The sequence below is a fragment of the Rhea americana genome, unplaced genomic scaffold, assembly GCF_003343005.1.
Source record: "Rhea americana isolate MKP2758 unplaced genomic scaffold, rheAme1 scaffold_2, whole genome shotgun sequence".
NCBI classification, from domain to species: Eukaryota; Metazoa; Chordata; class Aves; order Rheiformes; family Rheidae; genus Rhea; species Rhea americana.
The window spans coordinates 15,078,346-15,101,335 of NW_028186149.1; the positions used below are offsets into that span (position 1 = coordinate 15,078,346).

Genomic DNA, 22,990 nt, shown 5'->3' on the forward strand with positions numbered 1-22,990 from the left:
TCACATACTGCTTTCAATTCTATCAGACAATGTAATTAAAATGAATTTATCTCAGTGCAGCAAAAAACCCTCAGTTTCTCTCAGAGGTAGCTGCAGATATCAATGGGCTTATTTATGGATCAATTTGGTATCTTATTACATGAATATCCACTATTAAACTACAAATTGATCTCATCTAATTATAGAAATTGACTTTGCTTGAAGTGGTTTGTTTTTACAAATTAAGTAAGGAACAACTTAGCCTAAGTTGTTTTTGCTGTGATCCAAAGCACTTCATAGAAAGAACATCATTTGATACTTTATCCATTGGCAGATTTCACCACCAGCTTCTATACCTATAGCCATTTTCTATTAAATAGATGTACCCCAGTTTCCTACCATCAAGACTTCTTAAAATAGCTGTCAAATTCAGCTAAAGCTAGCTCTACATGCTGGAACACATGGATTCAAAACTATTTTAAAGGCTGCAAATCTCTTTAAATAGAACATTATTTTTGAAAGAGCCCAGCTGTAATTTGTTTCTACATAAAAGGTTTTATTTTTTCTCCACTCTACAGCAAACACTATTAATGTTTCATTTTCTCTAGAGACTGTATGGATTAGATCAAATGGAAAATTGCCATGACAACGCCACCGTTATTTTAAGTATTGGAAATTCATGCCAAGTTAAACAAAGGGCATGGTCAAGAACAAGGGTTTTATAACTGTTCTGATAGCCAAAAATAAAGCCCAACTTCATTTTTAAAGTTCTAAAACAACAGAATTAGGCTTTATGTTTAAAATCCTACTGAGAAAAAGAAAGTATTTATGGTAATAGGACCAAGTTTTTTGCCCTCTATCCTGATGATAACTTCTAACATTTGTTCCAGTGAAAGAGGAGAGAGTTTCATCAGAATCACTTTTGCAGCACTTTGTCAAGACTGAGCCCTCCACATCTCACTTTCAGAAATGGACAAGTCATTTATGCAGCTAAATCATTTTTTTTTTCAACTTTTAAGCGTTTCATCAGAGCTTGAAAGCCTACAGGCCAGAAGATAGCAACCTTTACATCCTTCCTCATTGTGAGGTGTGTCACTTTGCTAACATACTGTTGAGCAAGTCCAATGCCAGAAGCATTTTTAACTTGGTGTCTAAACGCAGAGACAGTCAGCTTCAGGCTTATAAAACTGAAAGTTGTTTCAGCTCCTGTCTGAGACAACGATGCATTCTCAAGATGTTCTAAAGAGCAGAAATACATTATATCCAACTGTCATATAAAAACATTTCTGAACAGAAACTAATAGAATTACTGGCTAGTACACTGCATATTTACTGTTAGTGAAAAATGACACCTACCTTGACTCTGATAATAGACTTACGATGATAAAAGCAGCAAAGAGCTGCAATCAGCATTTGAAAAACATTACAATCCTTTGGCATTTTCAATCCTGCTTTTCGTGGGTCCTCAAGACTGAAGACAAATGGTCAATACCAGCGGTTTTCAAAGGTTTTGCAAGTTCTTTAGTACCCCCACTGCCTGCCAGAACTGCTATGCTCCCCCTACTCACAGATCAGTCTGGGACACTTCCCACAGCTGAAGCTGACACTATCAGTTCAGTGGTCTCTGGCATGCTAGCTCCCAGCCTGCCATAGTAAGCGTGCCAGAAGCCTCATGTGATCTGTTCTACTCACCAGTGAAATACTAGCTCCTCTGTCTTGGTACCTCTGGCTCAGAGTTGTATTTAAGCCACAAGCTCAAGGTAAATCTTTCTTGATGAGCTACAGGACCTTACAGTCTCCCAGTGCTGATGAAGGCTTGATCAGTCACTTCAGCTCAATTATGCAATGTCTCTACCTGCATCATCAATAACTCAGTCACACGTAAGTGATAAAACTGAAGAGGAACAGTGGTTGATTAGTGTTTGGTGACTGTTACACTTCATACTCAAAAAAGGATTTGTATCCTTAGAGCTTAGGTAACCAAAGAAAAAGATAAATTTGTTTATTTTTCATTAGGAACCTTCTGGCAATCACTCTGCAAAAAACAGCAAGAAAGCAACATTGTCAGCATGGTCAATATTAGCGGTGCAACCAGTGCACCTTCACGTTTTTAAAGCCATCAGTGGGTAGTTTTAGTTTGGTGGTGGTCCTGCAAGGCTGTGCAAACTGCTAGAGAAGGCTTTAAGAATACTTTTGCTTTGGCAAAGGTTATATTTATGCCTATAATCATATTTTCTTGGACAGCATAGACATGCACAGAGATCACTGGCAAGATGGTGACAATTTAAATATTTAATCTTTTCTTTTTAATCTCTTTGTGCTATCAGAAAGAGAACTAAAAAAATACCTAACAGCTTCTTCTATACTATGCTTTTAATATTGCTGTCTTACCTACATATATGTTTCTGTTTCCTGATGATAGTTCTAATTTACACATCACAGAAGAAATGGTATCTTTTTCCAAAGATACAACTTTCTCACAAATTGTCTATAGAATGAGAAAGGTACGTTTCCACAATGTCTGTATATGCAGCACTCCCTGCATCTGGCTGTTCAACTCTCTCAGATTTCTTACCACTACAAGGTCATAGACACTATCATTTAGCTCAAGCATAAATTCTGGGAGTTCTCCTTCAGCTACAAAAATGCATTTAGTCCTTCTTTCTCTTTATAATTTAATATATGGCCTGATGACTGAAGTCAACTGGTTTAAAACACTGTAGGTGTTCAAAAACATATGGTATTACATCTTTTTCACCATCATTCAAAGAAAACAAAAGTATAAAAAGACTGATGCTGATTCTGTGCTGTAAATGCTAACAGAAATGTTTTGCACTCAAATGTATATAAAAAGCTTGTGGAATTCATTGACACAGGATATTATTAGAGCAAATAGTTCAGCAAGCCAAAAATGAGTGCTTTATTTGTAAGGACAACACTCTGCATTGCTTAATTTTAGTAATTTAAGTTTAGAAAGTTTTATTTCCAGTTTAAGTCAGAATTAACTAGTGATTCATTAAAACAACTTGTCTCAGAGCTGCAGTGCAGCTCATAGTGCGGAGGGAGGTGCCATGATCTCCATGCTGATTTTGTCAGCCAGGGTCAATTATAAATGAAATAATATTAAATAAAGAAAGAACCATAAGGTCTAATGACTGCCCATGAACAAGAAGTTACGACTACAAAAGTTTTCTGTATAGTTTAACCACATATACATAGGTTACTGGTTGGGTACTTTCAAATTTACAAAGCAACTTTTTAAAAAGTGTGTTATGAAGTTGCAGATCAAATACACGTTGATGTGTACACACTCTTTATGAGTTAAAATTAATGAGAAAATATTTCAACCTGTTGTCTGACAACATTTCTCTTGCAGATTCTGCTCTGAGAGATAATGCATCAAATCTTGCACTCACCATTATTTGCTCAGTTTAAAGAGTTACAACAAAACAAAGCCCAAAGTATTTGTGCACATGTAGATCAGTCACAGGAGCTTTATAGGTGATTGTTCCTGTGCTGCTTGACAGACAACAGAAAACCCTACAAGTTGCAGAAGGCATTAATGAAGTCCTATCCTCCAGTAAGTTGCCCATTTGAGATCACTACAAGCTATGCTTTGCTATAAAACATGAAAAAATCAAAGTGCTCTTTTTGTGCTTCTCAAGAGGAAGAGGGGGAGAGCAAAAACAGGCTTTGCAGCAGAAAACAGAAACTCAGAAGCTGAGAATTCCTCTTCAAAGAGAAATCTCCTGTTTTGGAAGACTGATGTATGATATTTACCTTCATATGTCAGGAGCAGACTCAAAGAGCCATAGGTTTGAAACACAGAGAACTACCATGTAGACCACAGTGACTTAGTATCCACCAGCTAGAGAGATTTCTGTTGCCCTTCACAGAGAAATGAAGTGAAATCAGTGTTGCTCTGATTTTCACAACTTTGCACTCACCCTCCCCCCTTCTGCTTTAACAAGGGCATTGAGCACGCCTACCCTGATGTGACTTCAGTCGGGAAAGGGCCAAGGCTATCTGGATACATCTGTAGTCACTGTAGCCTGCATTTTAATTCCAAAAGCAACTTTTGCCATAAGTCCAAACTTCTCTTGATTTGAAGAGAGGCTTCTACCAGTATCACAGAGGAGGACAAGTATGAAAGGCTCGGAGAACACAAACTCCCCAGGACAACGGGACAGGAAAGATTTAACAGGTTCCCAGGCCATGCGGTAAGTGGAAAGCTTATTAAACAGTAAATGTGTGATCAGCAAAGTATCTCTCCTATAGACCTCAATGCCCTCTCAGAAAAAAGGCAAAATGACAAATAACTTGGCTAATTACAGTAAGACCTTACCTCCACAAGAAGTTGGCAGGTACCTAGCCCTGAGTTAACCAATAAAACCAGAATTGTTCATAGGGTTAGTCGGACAACCAGGTTAGGTACAGGAGATGTTATGTCTGAGAACCTCTTGAGGAAGGGCAAACTCTGTAGAGATCAGAGCATTAAAAGGACTGAAAAGCAACTACCCTGACACGGGAAAGGATGAAGGACTGTCCCAGGAAAAGGACTGACGTAGCTGAGAATAACTTTGAAGACGGAGTCTTAGTATAGCTGGAGAGGAAAAGCCTCCCAAAGTAGTCTATGACAGGCTCAAACAATGAGTAAGTAAATAAAATATTAAGAACGTGAAAGTGTCATCCTTTTCCCTGTATTTTATGCTGCAGCAAATTTAATTTACTTTTAGTTCTTTTCCACTTGGAGGAAATCCATAGCAGGTAGCCAGCAAAGAGAAGATCAGAGATACTCAGAAAACTCCAAATCCAAAAGCTGAACTGTGATTTCTTGCCTGGAGTTCTTAGTACTCTGGGAAGACAATACTCTGAGAAGAATCAGAAATAAATTCCAGAAAGCAGAGAAGCTCTCTCTTTTTTTGGGGGGGAGGTTGGGTGGGGAGGCAGGGACAGGAATCATGATGACCTAGCAATATATAAACCTACACTGGAATTCAGACAAAAGTTCTTAATTATCACAGGAATAACAGAACCTTTCCAAAGAATTGAGGGGCTACAGTGGCACAGAACATTTACTTAAAAAGAAAGAAAAGGGAACAAAAACCAACATCCAAACCTCTACAAACAGATGATACAGTGCTCATGACAACAGAGAGGATGCAGTATCCTTTAGGTACACGTGTGTTCCTAATCAAGCTCTAGACTGCAAACCAAACCAACTGTTATTATGGTTCATTAGCTAAAGTACACATATTTCCCCAACCCTCAAATACTTTACATGTACATTCATGTCTCACGGGAAGACCTATGAGTTTTGCAACTTCTTGTAGGACTCCTCCACCCAGGGATACTTACTGGTATAGTTCTATTGATCTAGGTCTAATGATTTAATTCCCAGTATCGTTCTATCCCTTGAACCAACAAGTAAAAACACAGGGGAAGCAAAGCATGAAGTTTTTGGTTATGAATCATCTTCCCAAACCTTTTCAACTGGACTTAGGTTCTCCTTCTATTTCTTTCCTACTGAGAGCAAAATAAATCTGTTCACTTCAAGAGCAACAGCACAGCTCAGTCTGGATAGTCAGTTTGGCCTAATACCTATTCAGTGTGGGTGTGTATACTTTTTCTTCTGAAAGGCTTGTTCTTAAACAGCAACGAAAAATGTTTAAATATTTTATCCACAGCTCAAGATAAACAGCATAGCATAAATTATAAAATCCTAATCGCCAGTTCATTACTTCCTGCCTGTAATAAATGAAGTAACGAATCAAAAAAAACTACTTATGGTGTAAGAATGTCAGAAATAATGAACCTTAAATCCTTAACCCTCAAAAAGTAATACTGTACAATTTCATACAGAAGATGTTGACAGTTCTTCTCAACACTGTAACTGGCAGGAGAGAGTCTTTATTTAGATAATGAATGTAACATTCAGAATTCTATTTTTTTTTCTTAACATAACTACTGGGATATTTGTATTTATTTAAAGCAAAAATCCAACAATCTAAATCTGATTTTATATGACATGCAGCCAATCCAGAGCACCCTGCTCACTGTCACAGGACTAATGACATCATATGGCATACAGACACCACCTGATTATGGTATTATACACAATCTAAATGAGGTTATGAGTGTCTACAGCTGTAAAATGGCATCACTTGCACTTTCTTACAGCCTTAAAATATGAATAAAATTTGAAAGAAAAAAATCAAATCAAAGCATCTAAACCTTAAGATTACAACATTGTTGATTTAATATACTTTTCTCTGTAACTAATTATGTGTTCTTGCTATGTGAGAAAATGTCAGGAAATGGGACAATTGATAAAAAATTTGTCCACAAAAACAGCATCTCCACAAAGCCCTACTTTGTTCTGAGTCCCTAAGACTTGGCCCACCGGCTCTAAAAAGGTATTGCAGGGGATGATGCCTCCAAATACTGGTACTGCCCAGCTGTTCACAGCTAAACAGTTTTTTTTTTTTTTTTGGTTGCTGTTTCGTTTGAGTGTAAAGTATACGGAAGGAAGGGGAAGATAGCAATGTAAGAAAGTAGGGGCGTTCTAGAAATTGCTATTTACTTTTATCCTTCCTTAACTCTACCATCTACATGTGCCTAACGTCCCACCACACAATGAACTGACTTCTTTGTTGTTCTCCTCTCTAACCTGACTTTCTGCAGGCTGTTGTTGGTGCAGCTCCTGATCGTAAGTCAATAGATACAGCTGTGGCAGTAATTACACTTGTTTGCGTTGCATGGGTGTGGTATGGGAGAAGTCAACATAATTTCTTCCTCCTCTATCACAGTTCACAAGATCGTAGTCCACAAGGCAAAGTCAGAAATACACTACAGTTGTAGTACAGGAATAGTAAGGAAACAAGAGTTTGCATCTGTTTAATTTTCAAATGCTGTTTGAATAAATCCCTTTGAAAATCTGACTCATCTAAAACTACAGATTGTTATCTACAAGAGGTGCCCAACCTGCCTAAAACTTTCCCACCAGGTTCTCATTTGCACTTTAAGATATCCAAATTTGGATCTCAGTTTGAAAAATCTGATCTTTTGTAACTAAAACATACCAACTTTATAGACATCATTTGAACTCTGGCTTAGTTTTCCTCCTAGCCAACTTCCTCTTAAGCAGCTACCATCAAGTTTTACTGATTCTACCAAAAACTGGTCTACATACTCTTGAGCTCCATCTACTGTCTGACAAGCTGTATAAAAACACAAAGCAATTTTATAATGTGGCCCCCTTCTTTACTTTCATGTATATTTTACATTGGAGGAAAAAAAAATAATGTAAAAAAGCACTAATTTCCTTTTGTTCAGAATTAGTTCATGATTTCTGGCTCATATTTTCTTCTCTTTCCTGCTGACTTAGCTGTCAGTAGTCTAACTTAAGCTTTCTGGATTCCACACAAGAGTTCTGTTGCCTATAAAAAGGATCCATTAAGAAAATTGCTAACATCAGATTCCTGTTTTTGAAAGCTTCCCCAGTCCTGCCAAAGTGAAGTGTTTTATTTGTCTGACTTTACTACAATTCCAAGGATGGAATTTTCATCCTGTTATTCAAGGATGAAAAAAATTTGTTACTGCACTAGGGTAAGTGGAGGCACCTCAAAATCAGCTGTTTGTCTGCAACTCCTGAATACTCCCAAATACATCCCATTTATATAGAGAGAGATATCGGATGTGTAATGCTTTTTAAAACAAAACTCACAAGTCATTTGGGCTCTGCAGGAGCTCAATTTTTCAAAGTCTTTACCAGCACATGTGTATGAATTTGAAGAAGTCTGTCTTTTTTCCACATTTTTGCACAATGCACTTTGACAAAATTGAATTAAAAGCGGCAAGCTTATCTCCACTCATACACCACCCTTTCAGCAGTTTAGTAATAGAAACATTTAAGGGAAAGGAAACAAAGGACCTCAGGATATACTAGACAGTCAGAATAAGAACACACAAACATTACACTCCCTCATTTGTTCAGGTACTTAGTACCTATTAGTATCCAACATACAAAATCCTCAGACGGCAAATCCCGCTCCTATGACAGCACGCAGAACAGATGSCTTCCCAACCACAAGGTATTTCTAACAGGGCTCCCTCTGCTGCCCTCTCAGTGGGCCAGCACATATCCAAACAGCAGGCCTCTGAAAAGAGGCAAGATGTACACACACCATGTGCCAAGTCTTATTCTAACTAGTAACTGTAAGCACAGCTCCAGGAGATTAGGAGCTTTCCCTCCAAAAGCCTTGTTTAGTTACACTATCTGAAATGCTTATTGTAATTTGTCTTCCACAAGCTATACAGTCACTCTTCCTTGTAGTTCACAATATATTTACAGACAGTACAAGATCAACTTCAGTCAGGTGTCATTATGAAGGAGTCAGGCATAAACATTTTCATGTCCTAGTCAACTTTTGCTTTTAGTCCATCTTCAAGATTATAGAAAGGACCCAGACACATCAGAAAGTACCACTTAAAAGCATGACTTCTGTGGAACAAGACAGGTCTGAAAGTCTAAAATGAAAACAGAAAAATAAGAGATGTTCTGCAGAACAGACATAGCTCAGTAACCATTAAGAAAACACCAACACAAAACATAGTAGACTGCAGTCATGTCTCCAGTTATTAAAGGTTCAATCACCTTGCATGAAAAGGAGTAAAATTCTATGTGGAACTCGCATCTTTTACATACGTTCTTATATGTCTGCAACAGCCTATCATAAGCCTATCATAAGAATTCCAAGTGATGCCATTAGACAGACAGACGCCTTTTTTCTCCTTGCGTCAACTGCATTAGTGTTTGTATAGAATTTGAAAATGCAAAGCAGGTTTTCTGAGTTTTTTTTTTTTTTTTTTTTTTTTTTTTTTTTTTTTTTTTTTTTTTTTTTTTTTGCGCTGTACTGCTTATTCTCCACTCTAAAATCTTCAACCCTTTCCATCAGGCATGGTTTTGCTCTTACTAAGAAGAGGTAAAATGTACACTGCAGATGAGGTGGGAGAAATTAGGCATACCAGTAATATAATTCAGCACTTTTAAAATTCCCCATCTGTACTGCTTTTGTGGGAAACGGCATGCTTTTTTTCAGCAAGAGGTGATACAGTACCCACTGCAATGCAGTGGATCAGGTCCAGGATCACAGCTCGGTTCAATTCAATATGGGAAAGCACGGCTTACCAGAAATGATCAGTCACTTCAACAATCACAGTATCTAACAGAAGTGTATAGCTATATGCAAGAAAAATGAATCACGTATCAAGGTAAACCAGATAAGATGTTATAAGCAAAATCCACAAATTTTTCCCATGCTTTGAAAAGTAAATACATATCATCTACCGTTACTGCTTTCTTTTATTGACACCATCATTTTGACTTGAGGATATAACCAATAGCAACATACAACTGTCAGCATTTGAAATTTAGAGCCACTAATATTTTGGAAATAATGGGGCATTTCATTTAAATCCAAGTTTTACAAGATCTCTGAAGACAAAATAAAAATGATATTTTTAGTGTGAAAACTGGACTTTTTCTTTATACGTCAAAACTTCTGGCCTGTGTTTATGATTCAGGCCTTTCTAGTTTATCTGTATGTCCATCTGTGAATATGGGTTGGTAACAATCACTAATCTCACCAGCATATTGAAATTATCAACTAGATAATTATTGGCACTATTATTAATACTGGCACCATGGAAATTACAGCAACATAATTCCATAGATAGATTTCAGCTCAAAATTCAGCCACTGCAACCTCAGTGAATTTAGCAGCTTTGGATGATCACAGATCAAACAGAATTTAATAATTAGTGAGTAAAAACATATACAAACTAAGATACAATCAACAGGATCAAATTTATAACAAGAGGATAGACGTAAGATTAATCTGTAGCATACAACTAGAATACAAACACGTGCTGAAAGAATCAGCATTTTAGATTTACCCCAAACATACCAAGCATTATGAAAGATGCTCCACACACAAAATGTCTTAAACCTATTTCAGTACCTGGGAAATGCAAGAGCCACTGCCAAAAGACTTCACAATAAAGGCTAGAATAATTAGAAAGCCACTATTCACTTGACTAAGTTCATATGAGAATTATCATTCACAAAGAAAAGTGTAAAAAGGCACAGATTTCCTTTTTGTTCAGAATTATTCTCAGTATTAAAACAAAAAACAAAACAACATCATCAAAACAGATCCTAGAGCTAGTCAAGCCATACAGAAATTGGGGGCTAAGAAAAAACAAAAAATCCGAAAACAGGAGCAGACTAACTTGGGAATCTGTCTGCTGGGAAAACACGAATTAGGACAGCAGACTGAAAGTCCGTGGTCTCGTGCAGCTGCAGAATCGTACTGCCTGAGTATTTACTGGAAACACCAGTTCAGATCTTGCTCATTCTATACCTGAAAGTTACAGAACTGTCAACTCTGCCATCTTTTCAGAGACTACCCTGTTGGCCAAACAAATTAAAAATGGGAGAGATGTACTTGAAACTTGTGTCTAAAATTCCACTAGTAATTATGAATAACTGTAAGCCATCAAATAAAACAAGTTTTCATTAACTCTGAATAGATTAGATGAGATTCACAAAATAAATTTAGGAGAATTAACTATTTTGTTACAACAGCAACCTGAGTAGCTGAATTCAATTAGATATGCAAGTCTTAAGTCTTCTTTGAAAATCCCTGTGTCTGCTGATAGCTTTTAAGAGTAACCGTAGACTACTACACATTCTTAAAGAAATAGTTGCCATTTCTAAATAGAAGGGCACATGTTTTAAGAATCAAGACTAGCATGAGGCTCAGGAAAAGAATTCTACTACTCCAAACTTTACTACTACTAGAACAGGATTAAAATTACAGAATAGACAATTTGTCCAGTTTATTGCAACAGTCAAACTTATCTCATTAGAAAATTCCATCAAGGAAACAAAAAGACGACAGATGGCCAAAAACAAAATCACCTGTATTTCCAACTACGATGACATTACGTATTAGAAAACACTTTCCCACCAGTAACAATAAAAAAACTGTTAAGATAATCTAAAATGGGAAGAAGAACAGTTTGTCTTGGGAGACTACAGAATCTCTTCCACTGGAGGTTTTGAACAAATCAGAAAAATATCTATTTTAATAATCTCATTGACACTCCAACAAAGAATTTTTGAAGTTCCCTCCAGGACCTACTTTTATAAATTATGAGGGGAAAGTAGTCTTTCTTCACTATTCCATCTGTCCATAGAAAAAACAACCAACTTCCAATAACCAGGCCAGAGAGGTTTTTCTATGTTATAGTTACGATAAAATTATTACAAAAAATGTAATTTTTTACAGCCATAACTATTTAAAAATACAGTAATAGCGTCCTTCTCCAGATACACAGCAGAGGGCACTGTGCAACCATCAGCTACGCTTCAAGCCTCAAAACTAAAGATTTTTTTTCTTTGTGAGGACAGATAAATCAATGTATTTAACTTCAAATTAGATTAAAATTAATAGGATATTTCTTTATGAATTATACTGCTTATATACAAGAGGTAACTGATGCTTGTGAAACTGAAATTCCTGCTAAGTAGATAAACATGCAAAAATGTAAGCATCTCTTAACGAAACATCTTTGATATGAGTAAGCATCTTCTAGTTGGATTCCAATAGTGCAACAACAAAAAAAAAGAAACGTGTAAAATGAAAGTCAGCTCTACAGGCATACTCCTTTTTTCATTATAAAGATACATTCCACCCAATGCCTCTGTTGCAATTAAAATAAAAAAAAAAAGAGATAAAAAAGATTTAAAAGGAATCTCCTGATCATTTGGTACTTTAGTCTGTGAGACCCCCAAGCCCTGATACTTAATGTATAACACGTCAAACAAGGCAAAAATCTGACAAACTTTCTGCTCACAAGTTGTAACTCGCATCTCAACAGGCAAGTCTCCACAGGAGAGTGACACACAACAGCTCATAAATAGACACACACTGAACTCAGAAAGTTTTCCACTAGAGTGGGGATTTATCTAATATATTTCTCTATTTACAAAGGGTCCTTTTGAGGAAATTTCAATGTCTTTCAATATTCTTTCCCGAACTATAGCTACTTGTCACGCTACTTGTCCAAACTTCCCCAAACGTCTATATGCATACACTTCCCACCTGACAGTACTCTTTCCAAATTCCACTCTTGGCACACCTATTAGAATGACGATGGTCAACTAGCAACACGTACAACTCAAGCATCTCAATGTCAGCAAACAATCACAAGTCCTGGCAGAATCTGTACAAGAAAAATGAAAAACTGAAATATTTATAATTTGGAAAAAAAAGGATTGTGAACTTTTGGCGTCTGTAATATGATGAATTTATGCAATTAACCACACCAACTGTGCAGCAGTAAGCTTCATCACATGATTAAAGTTCCCTGAAGTTAAGTTAAATCCACAAATACTGTACTATCTTGCAAAGCTACTCTAAGATCAACTCACTGGAATATCATCAAAATTTATTTTCAGTGGCAATCACAAAAGCCCTCAGAAATGACAGTAACATGGATGTTTGCTCTGAACAGAATGGAGCAGAGACAAACAAGTACCCTTCAGCAGAAAGGGTTATTCCTTCACAGAGGAGTAACGTTTTTTCTGCAGCTATAACTTCCTTACACAACTGACAGTTTTTTCAAATCCAATCTAAAGATAAACTTCCCTCATGACCATGCTCAGCAGACAATCAGTCATAAATTTCGCAATTCTTCCACTAATGGATTAAAATGCRTCTCCAAAATCTCAGGGCATAGTAGTACTCATCAGCAGTGAGCTGATGAGTATCTCTGTAGCTATCAGCATGATTTCACAGGAAATACTTTGCAAGGTTTCCATGAGGAAGAGAGAAATGCATTTTCATTTCCTTCCATCCTGACATAGCCTTAATGATCACAGTACATATCTGTATTAAAAGGACTCTGAAGTATTTACTGTGGGTAGGAATGGGATGGAAAGCTATATTTAGTTCACATGAATACGATCAAAACAATTCACAGAAGTYCTCTGACACACTCAAAGTTGTCAGCATTTGATCCTTTCTCCCCTGCCGAGTTTGCTCTCTGGATAGCAGACTTGGGGCATGGGAGGAAACCTGCTGAGACTACCAATGGATCTATTATTTGGCTCATAAAACTTGTAAAAAACTCACAGAATGTACAACGTGCTATTGTGTCTGTAAATCTCTTTCACAACTTAGCAGCCTGACTCAAAGCAGGCTGGCCTGTTTTCACTTCTATCATAAAAGGGTTTCTTGAAAGAGCCATTTAACTGTGACCATGGTTTCAGCAGCACTGTGAAGACAAAGGAAGAGTTGAAGTCATACGGACACTTCAGTACTCCGACTCCAGCAAATCAGTACATTTTTTCCCTTAGAACTTGCTTTGCATAATTAGTTCTCTTTATGTTCTGAATGATCTAATACATCAATATTCAAGATATCCAAAACTGTCATTTGTGAGCTTTAATTTAGATTCATGTATTAGAAACTATAGTACATCTATAGAGAGCATTCTCTAAAAGAATGTCTTCAGCGGATTAATTCCATAATCAGTGCTCTCTGTCTTGTATCTTGAACAGAATAAAACAGACGGAAATTCGATTAGTTTTGCCTTTGCTCTGGTCAGAGCATTTCAAATCACAAGGAATTATTTATTTCATTTCTAATCAGGAGATTCTAGCAAAGAAAGATTTGTATGAAAATAAAATGGATACAGACAGCTTTTAAGCTTACAATCAGTCTCTCTGCCCTTTATGACGATGCCTGCTTGCAGTTCCTGCTGCCATGATAATCACCATGATTTTCCTTTTGCTGGGAAACACAACATGGTTACCTAACTAACTTCTCTCCATCCAATTTACAGTAGAATCCAATTTTTAAGAGCTGCTGCTCACTTCCCAGCAGGAGCACATTCTGAACAAACATTCAACCTCTTTCTCATGAGACCCACAACAAGCTCATGTAGCATGCTTGCATCACTGTAGAAAAAGTCCTCATTTGCATCTGTGTACTTCTAAGATCAGCTCTGTGACCAGCTTCCTTGATGAAAGCTACCTTTTAAAATCAGCTGCCTGTGTTGAAATTGAAGGAGACTAAGCATGYCTGTACAGACTGCTAACATGGATCAGCTATGAGGACAGCACCTATTTGTTTGCTTCTAACTGTATATTTCTCAAAAAAGCCAGGTACTATTAGTACACTTCACTTAGGGACTGTAACTCTTAAGTAGAATAACCAGCGTGCTGACCATCCCATTACAATTTAAATTTGTATCATGTACTACTTYCAAGATAATGCAGTTTATGCAAGCTAAATTAAGCCCAAATCTCTCTTCTCTTAGAAGAATAAGATGAAACAAACAAGAATCAATATCAAGACTTCGTGTGCAATTAGCTTGTTCGTTTCCTTTGATGCATACTTGATATATCACAGATGCTTAATATTCCAGCTTATATATGTTTTCAGTCAGTTGCTCAACAATTCTCTGCCTAGAGACAACACACCTATATTTTCCTGTGCATCAGACACAYGAATCTGACTTTCAAAACTTGAATCAGCAAGATGGGATTATCAAAAGTACTCTTGTTGCTTTTGCCCTCTTTGCTTATCATCTCTTCTCCATTTAAAGGTATTTCTTTTTTACTATCACTTAAGAGACACCTACCAAAGCCTATCAAACAGGCACCAAACCCACTTGTTCACACTAAATACACATACTTCATGTTTTTTGTCAGACTTCGGCAAATGGCAAAGTTGGTAAAAACACAGTGAGATGCTACAGAAATCTATCCTTTAAATTTTGCAACTTGAATAGCTAACTGCTTTGTAGTTTATCTGTGATTTCATACTGCCAGCATCATTTATTCAAGGAGTTGGAAATTTTATAAGCATGAACATGACAGATACCATGAAGTTACAGATGATAATGAGCACATTCTTAATGAAACTTCAGAATCCACTTAAAGGTTCCAAGATCCCTTTGTTATGAATTCATGTATATACTTTCCAATCAAAGTAAACTGATAACAAGTTATTGTTAGGAGTCCTCCTTTATTTGGCATTGCTGGTATTTTTGATTAATAATATACTTCTGGAACCAGTTTTGTTAGTAACCATAAATATCACAGTCAAAATATGTTTTGGTGCAGGGGAGCTCATATGTAGAAAGCAATTTCTGCACATTTTTTGAAGGCGTGATTTAGAAACCCAGCATTTCCTCTCCAGAATTCCTRTTTTCAAGTCATTAAACTGTGGATCAAACTAACAGCTCACTAAAGCTAGGATGTAGATGGAAAAAGCTTTGAAAGTGGAAGGAGAAAAGAAAGTTAGGGCATCCCTTGCCTTCTCCCTCATAAGCCTCTTTTCCCCATGTTTTCCTCCCTAACATCAAGTTTTCCTAACTAAGCTTAGCAGTACAGCTATTGAAAGTCTAAGACATGCTTCTGTTAGAAGAGCTGAAAAGATCAGAAAAACATATATAACAGAAAACTTGCTGCAACAAGACAAAACATACATATTGATGAACTGGCAAATGAAAGCTCTGCCTTCTACTTGGCCATATCATTAAAACTGTAACAATGTACTCTGTACAGAACAGAGCAAGACAAACAGTAAATTAAATTTAGCAATTAACACCTCCACAGCTTTGCTGCCTTTCGCATTCCCTCTTCTACAGTGCTCTTCTGGAGGCTCTCAACTTCCTCTGGCTCAGAAGGCTACCTTGCCATATGCCAACGTTTGCCTGGGACCGAGGCCAGGGCAATTGCAGCCCTGAACCGGCCAATGTTCGGAGCAGCATTCCAGCAGCAGTACGCAGAGTTCTTTGGCAGCCCCTTTTCCATGCACCCCCCAAATCTGCTCTTCCCCTTCTCTTCTTCCAAATCTTAATTTTAACCTCCACCCTAACTTGTAGGCTGAGTGTCCAACACAGAACCCCTCCAAACTTCCAGGCAAATTAATACCTGGCATTCTCCTTTGGCAGTCCCCTTTCAATGCTGCATTAGTCTCCCTCCTAGTTTACTCCTTGTATGAACTTTGAGCCCTGACCTCTCCACTTGCCTGCGCTGTGTACACCCACATAGGAAACTCTAGCAGCAGTTCCCTGTTGACTTTGGCATCTCCTCTTTAACCTTTTGCTGCTGTCTCTCCTTAGTCTCTTCCTCACCTGGACTCTAACCTAAAGCAAAAATTTAGACTGTCCACATGAATAGCTACAGTAATATACTCCAGTAAAGGACAGTAATACAGCATGTCTTAATCAGGTACTTTTCATAGGACTAAAATCTCCCAGAAGGCAGGAAAAAGCCCCAAAATTAAAGAATCTCATTGTATAGAGACATGATCTATAAGCCAGACTCTTTCAAGGAGCTGAGAAATAATATTTGCCTAAGTTAACTGTACTAATTCAGTGCAAATTACAAACACATCACATTGCAACTCTCAGGATAAAATCATGTCCCTAAGGTTTATTCTAAAGTTTCTGTAATGCCAATCCAGGAATGATTTTGAATAAATTTTTTTGAACGCTCCAGAGTATCTTTGATTTACTCTAAGAATATTTTTTTTCCAAACTCTTATCTTGTGCAAATGAAAACACAAGAACATACAATTTTGTCAGGCTTCCTGTTTGTTACATGTCCCGTAAAGAGCATTTGAAAGGACAGAGCAAGCCCCTTGAAAAACACCCAAAACTACTGCCCCATATGCTCAGATTTCTGAGTGAATTAGAACAGAGTTTCTGTATGAGTTAACAGATGCATTATTAATATTTTGGACRAGAGATGAAATAATGGCAGTTTTAGTCAGAATACTGCTGAAAATATAAACTTAAACCTGACATTTTTTTATGACCTTTTTTCAGACAATACACAAAAATACACAAACAAGAAACAGGGATTCTTTTAACGTTAACCAACGCAAGATAATAGATATTCAGCATGTAATGGAAAAGAAGCCTYAATATCAAAACACAATATACCTCCAAAACATAATGCCCACAAGTATCACTGAAGCATGCAGAAAATAGTCTGACGTATATAGTTACCTTTTCTGAAAGGGAAGATAGACAGAAGCATTATTTGACTACAAAGCACCAGAAATGCTGTAATAATGCTGGCTACATAATCAAAAAAATATTTGGAGGGTAAGAACTGGTACCATACCTTAACATACTCCAACGTAGGATCCAGGATATTCTGATCTCTGTAAGAAAATGGGGCAAAAAAGGGAAGGAGGACACACACACACACACACACAAAAAGAACAGTGAGTCCAATTATTTCTTATACTGAAGAGATGCATTTATGAGAGTATTAGGATACTAGTTTGATGTTAAGATTCAAGTTAAAAATAGTTTATGTGTTACAGCTACATGGTCTATGTTATCTAACTTTTGACAAATATGTAAATCACTGATTCCCTCTAGAAGGTCAGTAGTAGAATCTCTAGTAATTCATCTGGAAAACAAAATTCACTACAGAGTTTTAAGCAAAGTGAAAACAATCGATCTTATAGAAAATGACATTTACTACAGTTACATACCACCAAAAACATTTCAAATAAATTAAAAGGAAAGCTCTCTCAAAAGCATCTACATTTATTTCTTTACTTGAATGACTTCGCATTTAAGCTACTTCTAAGGATAGTATCAAGCAGACACTGGCAATGCAAGAAAATAGAAAGTAAACATTCACTTTTCTTATAAATAAAGCAAAATTTTCATGGATTCCAAATAGGGTAATTTTACTTTTTGAAAAATAAATATGATTCTTGCGCCCTTTTATAAACTTCTCAAAATTATTATAATTTCATTTTTCATATTATAATTTCAATTTTAATAACACTAAGATTCTTCAAAAACCAGGTAATCATGTCATTGTTCCATTTTAAAGATAAGTGATCTCTTTGCAGGTTCTTTTATACATACCAATGACAAGTATTCCTAAAGGCATGGAAGCCTAAGAGAAGAGCCATGTGATCAACTACAACTGCTTCCATAAAAAAGAACAAACATGTATGTGCAAAGGGTTTTGTACATTTTTTTTTGTTTGTTTGTTTGTTTGAAAACTAGCAAGTTAACAAAATTTGCAGTATAAGCTTGGATGTTTTTTTACAGAATTGAAGACATACATGGTACTGCCTTAAACGCAAGCATTTAACTGGCACATTGAAAACCTTGCAAACTTGCAAACTTATAAAAGGATCACGGGTTTGATAAGGCAATCATGTTTGTCACACAGCCAACGTACATCCCATAAATCTAGAAACAGAATCCCGTTCAGTGGAGGTTGTTACGATGGTGTAACATAGGAAACTTAGTAAGTAGGTTCAAATATGTAGAAGTTGGGTTACACTAGACTCTACCAGCTGAGAATAYAGTGTCTAAGTTCACTGTTGGTTTTTCGAATGTTATGATATATAAACTGAAACTAAGCTACTGTTCTATACTAGATTTTAGTCTTGTCCCCTAACATATTTTCATCTGGAACAAAATAAAGTGGCAAAGCAGAGACTTCCTCCTTCTAAGCCCTGTTCCTAAAGATTCTCCTAATGTGATGGTCCTCAGTTGTCCAGGTTGTGTTGCGAGTTGCTGTTTCACATTATTGCAATACTTATCATGGGTCAAATTCTATTCCCAGTTAAATTAAAAGGAATAATCCTGCCAAATGCAGTGTGAATGAAATCTGGTCCATCTGAGACTTTTTCCTAGCCATACAAAATATACACAAAAAAGGGGAAGTTTGGTAACCATATGCACATAAAATATGTACAAATATAACAGAGAAAACAGGGGTAAAATTACAGAGGGAAAAGGAAAAGAAAGTTGCTAAAAATATAAGTTTTCTTTCCTAACAGCACGCAATTTGCCTGGAAAAAAGAATTTTTGAGGATATTTTCAAGATACAATTACTTTTAATGGTGGGCAGAAACAAATAGTAAAGATTAATAACTATATTTTTCTGTAATTCAATTCCCCCATAGACTGCTATATTACATGCAGAGAAACAAGAGATTAAGCAACTAGCCCAAATAATTAGGAACTGATGGCAAAACTAATTCCTGAATCTCAGCTTTCTGCTAGTAGTCATCATTTGCTTCTTTATGCCATATGCTCCCAGCAAAGAAAATTCCTAATGTCAAGATCCTACAGAAACATATATRTRTGTGTGTGTGTGTGTGTGTGTGTGTRTGTATGTATATATATAATTCCTTTCCTTTTCATTTTTCCTTCCAAGGCATCTTAACAAACAGGGTGAAACCAAAAATCTAACTTTTTGTATTAAATCATCTGCAGAAAAACTTCAATGCTTTCAGGTAAGTACCAGACCAGGTGAAAAGTACTGCAGGCTCTGCCATCTCCCAAACCAATTCAATTGARGGTTTGTTTCAATATTTTTAAGTTTGTCATCTTTCATTAGATATTATTACATTTCTAGTAATGTTAATATTTATCTTCATAATGAGTATGACAATATATAAGAATTAAAGCCTATACATAAATCAAGCAGTACTGTGTAAATTGTTGGTTCACAGATTATCTTATATTGTACATTTTGGCTTCCCAATGATCAGACAAGCCCTACCTCTATTCAGATAAAAGGTATGTTTAATGACAAATAAGTTTCTTTTTTTGTCAGGATATCATCTGGAGTAGAGTTTTCAGAACACTAAGGTGTTAGTTAAAGACTGCAGTAGGACCCACAGTATTGACTCCATGCTCTTTTCATATTCTGCCTGTCATAGAAAAGAACCCAAAGAAGAGATGCAAATAATCTGGTATTCACATTGGTGCCAGTCTGTCACCTCATCTCAAGAGACAAGGATGGAAAAAAAGAAAGAAAGAAAAAAAATCCCCCTCCCCTTCCAGTATTTTTTTTGCAATAAATCACAAAAAAATACAAATCCGACTTAATAACATGTTATTAAACTATCCTCCTGAACAGTCAAAATTCTCTATTGACTGTGYGGAAACTAGTAGAACAAATACTCCTCCAGTAAGTGTGTATCACTAAAAAAAAGCAATTAGTCATCACAGTCTTGATTCTCCACTATTCTGAGGCTGTTCTGACCAGAAACACATTCTTTCTTCATATCATTGTCATTGTATGTAGATTCCTTTGAGGTACAGCTAAGGCTGACTCAGATGAGAAACAGGAATAGAATTCAGATGTTACTGAATGAGATGCTCTTCCACTTCCCAGCACCCCTAGAAGGCAGCCAAATGTGTGGGAAGAATTTTAAAATTACCCTTTGGAATTGACAACATCAGTATTTATAGGTAAAAAGAAAAAACCCAATAAGCAACTGAAATCATACTTCTGGTAATGACAGACTAAATGTATCTCTGAAAACTTCAAATTATGCATTGATTTGAAGACAATGAGCAACCAAATATGAAAGTCCAATACAGAAAACATTAAAGTCTGAGTAACTAGTCATTCTTTTTAAATTCTTGATGAAGTTATGATGTACTTATAATCAATACTACTACTATAAAGAAGAATCCCAGTGTTCAACCCCAAAACTAGTTACTAGTCAATTCAATGGATGCAGGAGAACAGCCAAAATCTCAGTTACACAGAAATTCTTCTGCAAACTCCAAGGCTGGCCCCCTTATTGTCTAGTACTGTTTCAGTAAAGAAGCTTTAAGTAGATATCCTTTAATCTTTAGGTGATGATTCTAAGAAAGGTTCTCTCTTTCTTCTAATAATCGTAGGTTACCTAGTCTCATCATTGTTGCCATGAAGAATCCCGCAATATAACACCTTAATTGCCTAGGCCATATGTAACACCTGCTTTCCCCRGGTCTTTGGCATCCTCATGGACTCATCAGTCATGCTTACAAATTAATTGTAATAACTTAAAAAAAATTATAGACACAACAGCATCACCAAAGATGCCCAAATCCTCAGCTATCGTTCAGCTCCCCTATATGTGCTCCTACCCTTATAGAAGCTACTGAATGGTCTAGAAGTAGCTCAGAGGGCTATGCCACATTTTTATAAATACATGTATGGGAGAAACACTGCCAACTATCTTCTCTAGTTTGCTAACACTTTAATTATAAAAACATCTTTATTTATTTATTTTAAAGTGACCTTTGCTGGAGATTTTTTCAAAAGCATCTCCTTTCTACTACGCTCAAATAGTGGCCTTGAGTAGAACAGTCGTCTTGACCGTGTCAAGGCCGATGCCTGAGAAATCAGAGTGAAGATAACCCAGGCTTAAACAGAGCCTCAGAAACTGAAAWTTGTACCAAGATGTTGCATAGTTGTTCTAACTGACAGAAGTGCTATAAAAAGACCAGCTAGGATTTAACGCTTCTTCAATTTGTGTCTTTGAAATCTTTTCATCTTTGTAGATTTAAGAAATGCACAACTATTTAACTATAAAGCTGCAGGTTTGAACATGCAAGACAGGCAGTATTTATGTAATGCAGATTGATGTTATTTGTACCATAAACTAGAGTAAAAAAAATCCAATGATTTTACCCTCCAGCAGCTTCTGCTTCACACACACACTCCTACATTCCTAAGGCCATTCCACCCTTCATCTTACAGCTGCACATCACTATAGGCATGACTCATTCAAACACCAGTGGAAACAAGTGCAAACTGCTATGACTAACTGGGTAATGACCTGCAATTCACACCAGAACAGTAGGGACTTTGCAGTAATTAAAACACAAGAAAAGATATAATATTATTTTCTCTGAAATTAAATGAAATCTTAACTTGTTCATATTTGTTTGGAGTGCCCCTGCAGAGATAATATTATTACAGTCATTTGCTTTTACCACTTCAATCCTTTCACATCCCTGCACTTGTTCCATTTTACTATCACAATAGAAAATCTACCTCAATTTTTCTACCTCTTCCAAGTCAACTTCTACTTCTGAGCCACATACAGTACTGCTCTCTGCAGCCTTTTTCAAAAGCTCAGACTAGGCATCTCCATTCTTTTTTCTTCACTTTCCTTAACATCTTAAGGGTCCTTGAGCCAAAACTCTGTTCTTCAAAGCTCTCCATAAGTCTTCCTTTTACAGGACTGTTGCAAATTGCCAGCACCTTCAGCTGGCAATACTTTAGAGACAGTACTTTAAGTCTTGTAGTTATTCAGAATTCAATTCAGCAAGCTTTTATTTTAAGAATTCTAAATCATTTTATCTTGCAAAATGAAACATGTATTCTTAAAAAATCKATCCATACTCACTAGATTCACAAAATCTATCAACAATTGATTTGAAATTTATGGAAATCTAGGTACGGTTTGTTCATTCACAACGCATGGCTGTCACATGGCTGATATTTCTTTGAAGAATGTGCATTTGTACTGGAAGACCAAAAAATCAATCCTTTGTTTTAGGACTGAAGAATAAAGATCATGGGCAGAAGAACTGAGGTAAACTGCCTGTCAATTCCCTTACCCTTGTTTAAGAATCTCACTGCATCAAATACCTCTGTCATTTTCTTGACATCAGATACTGTGAGTGAGCACYAGGAGTATACTCCTGTATGTGACATTAACCCTACTGAGGATACTCCATCCAATTTCACAGATTTCCTCCCAACTAATGGATTAGAAATTTACAAACTCATACCATAATTGATCACTCATCTCTCCTCCTCACCCTTCATCATCAAAATAGACTATATTTTGATGAGTTGGCATTGGTGAGCTGCAATAACCTAAACACACAACTCCAACTTCAGCACTATACAACTTCACAACTCAGCACATGCATTATGGGCATGCAAGCACTGCTCCCTTRTTGGAGCTGGTTAGCAAATGCCAGAACACTTGATTTTAATTTCAGAGATGTGTGTATGTTCCTATGCCCCGTATTCTCTTTTTCGTTAAAGGATAACTGGTTTCTGCAGTAGTAGCTGAAATTCCTTAAATGAAACAGTATCAAATTATCTTATTGCCAAGATAGACATAAGAAATCCACTGGTTACACA

The 22,990-nt window shown here is 36.5% G+C and overlaps 1 protein-coding gene across 4 annotated transcripts in view; it reads right to left on the reverse strand.

The window, feature by feature from the left end:
• Nucleotides 1-22,990, reverse strand: part of BCAR3 (BCAR3 adaptor protein, NSP family member) — a 77,991-nt gene that overhangs the window by 23,554 nt on the left and 31,447 nt on the right. For 3 of the 4 annotated variants that reach the window (XM_085303586.1, XM_085303585.1, XM_085303582.1), the window contains one exon: nt 17,192-17,231. In XM_085303586.1, the coding sequence (XP_085159712.1) occupies nt 17,192-17,231 (40 nt within the window). Of the gene's footprint in view, nt 1-1,335; nt 1,600-17,191; nt 17,232-22,990 lie in introns of those variants that run through there. The other variant, XM_085303583.1, reaches the window with a different exon arrangement.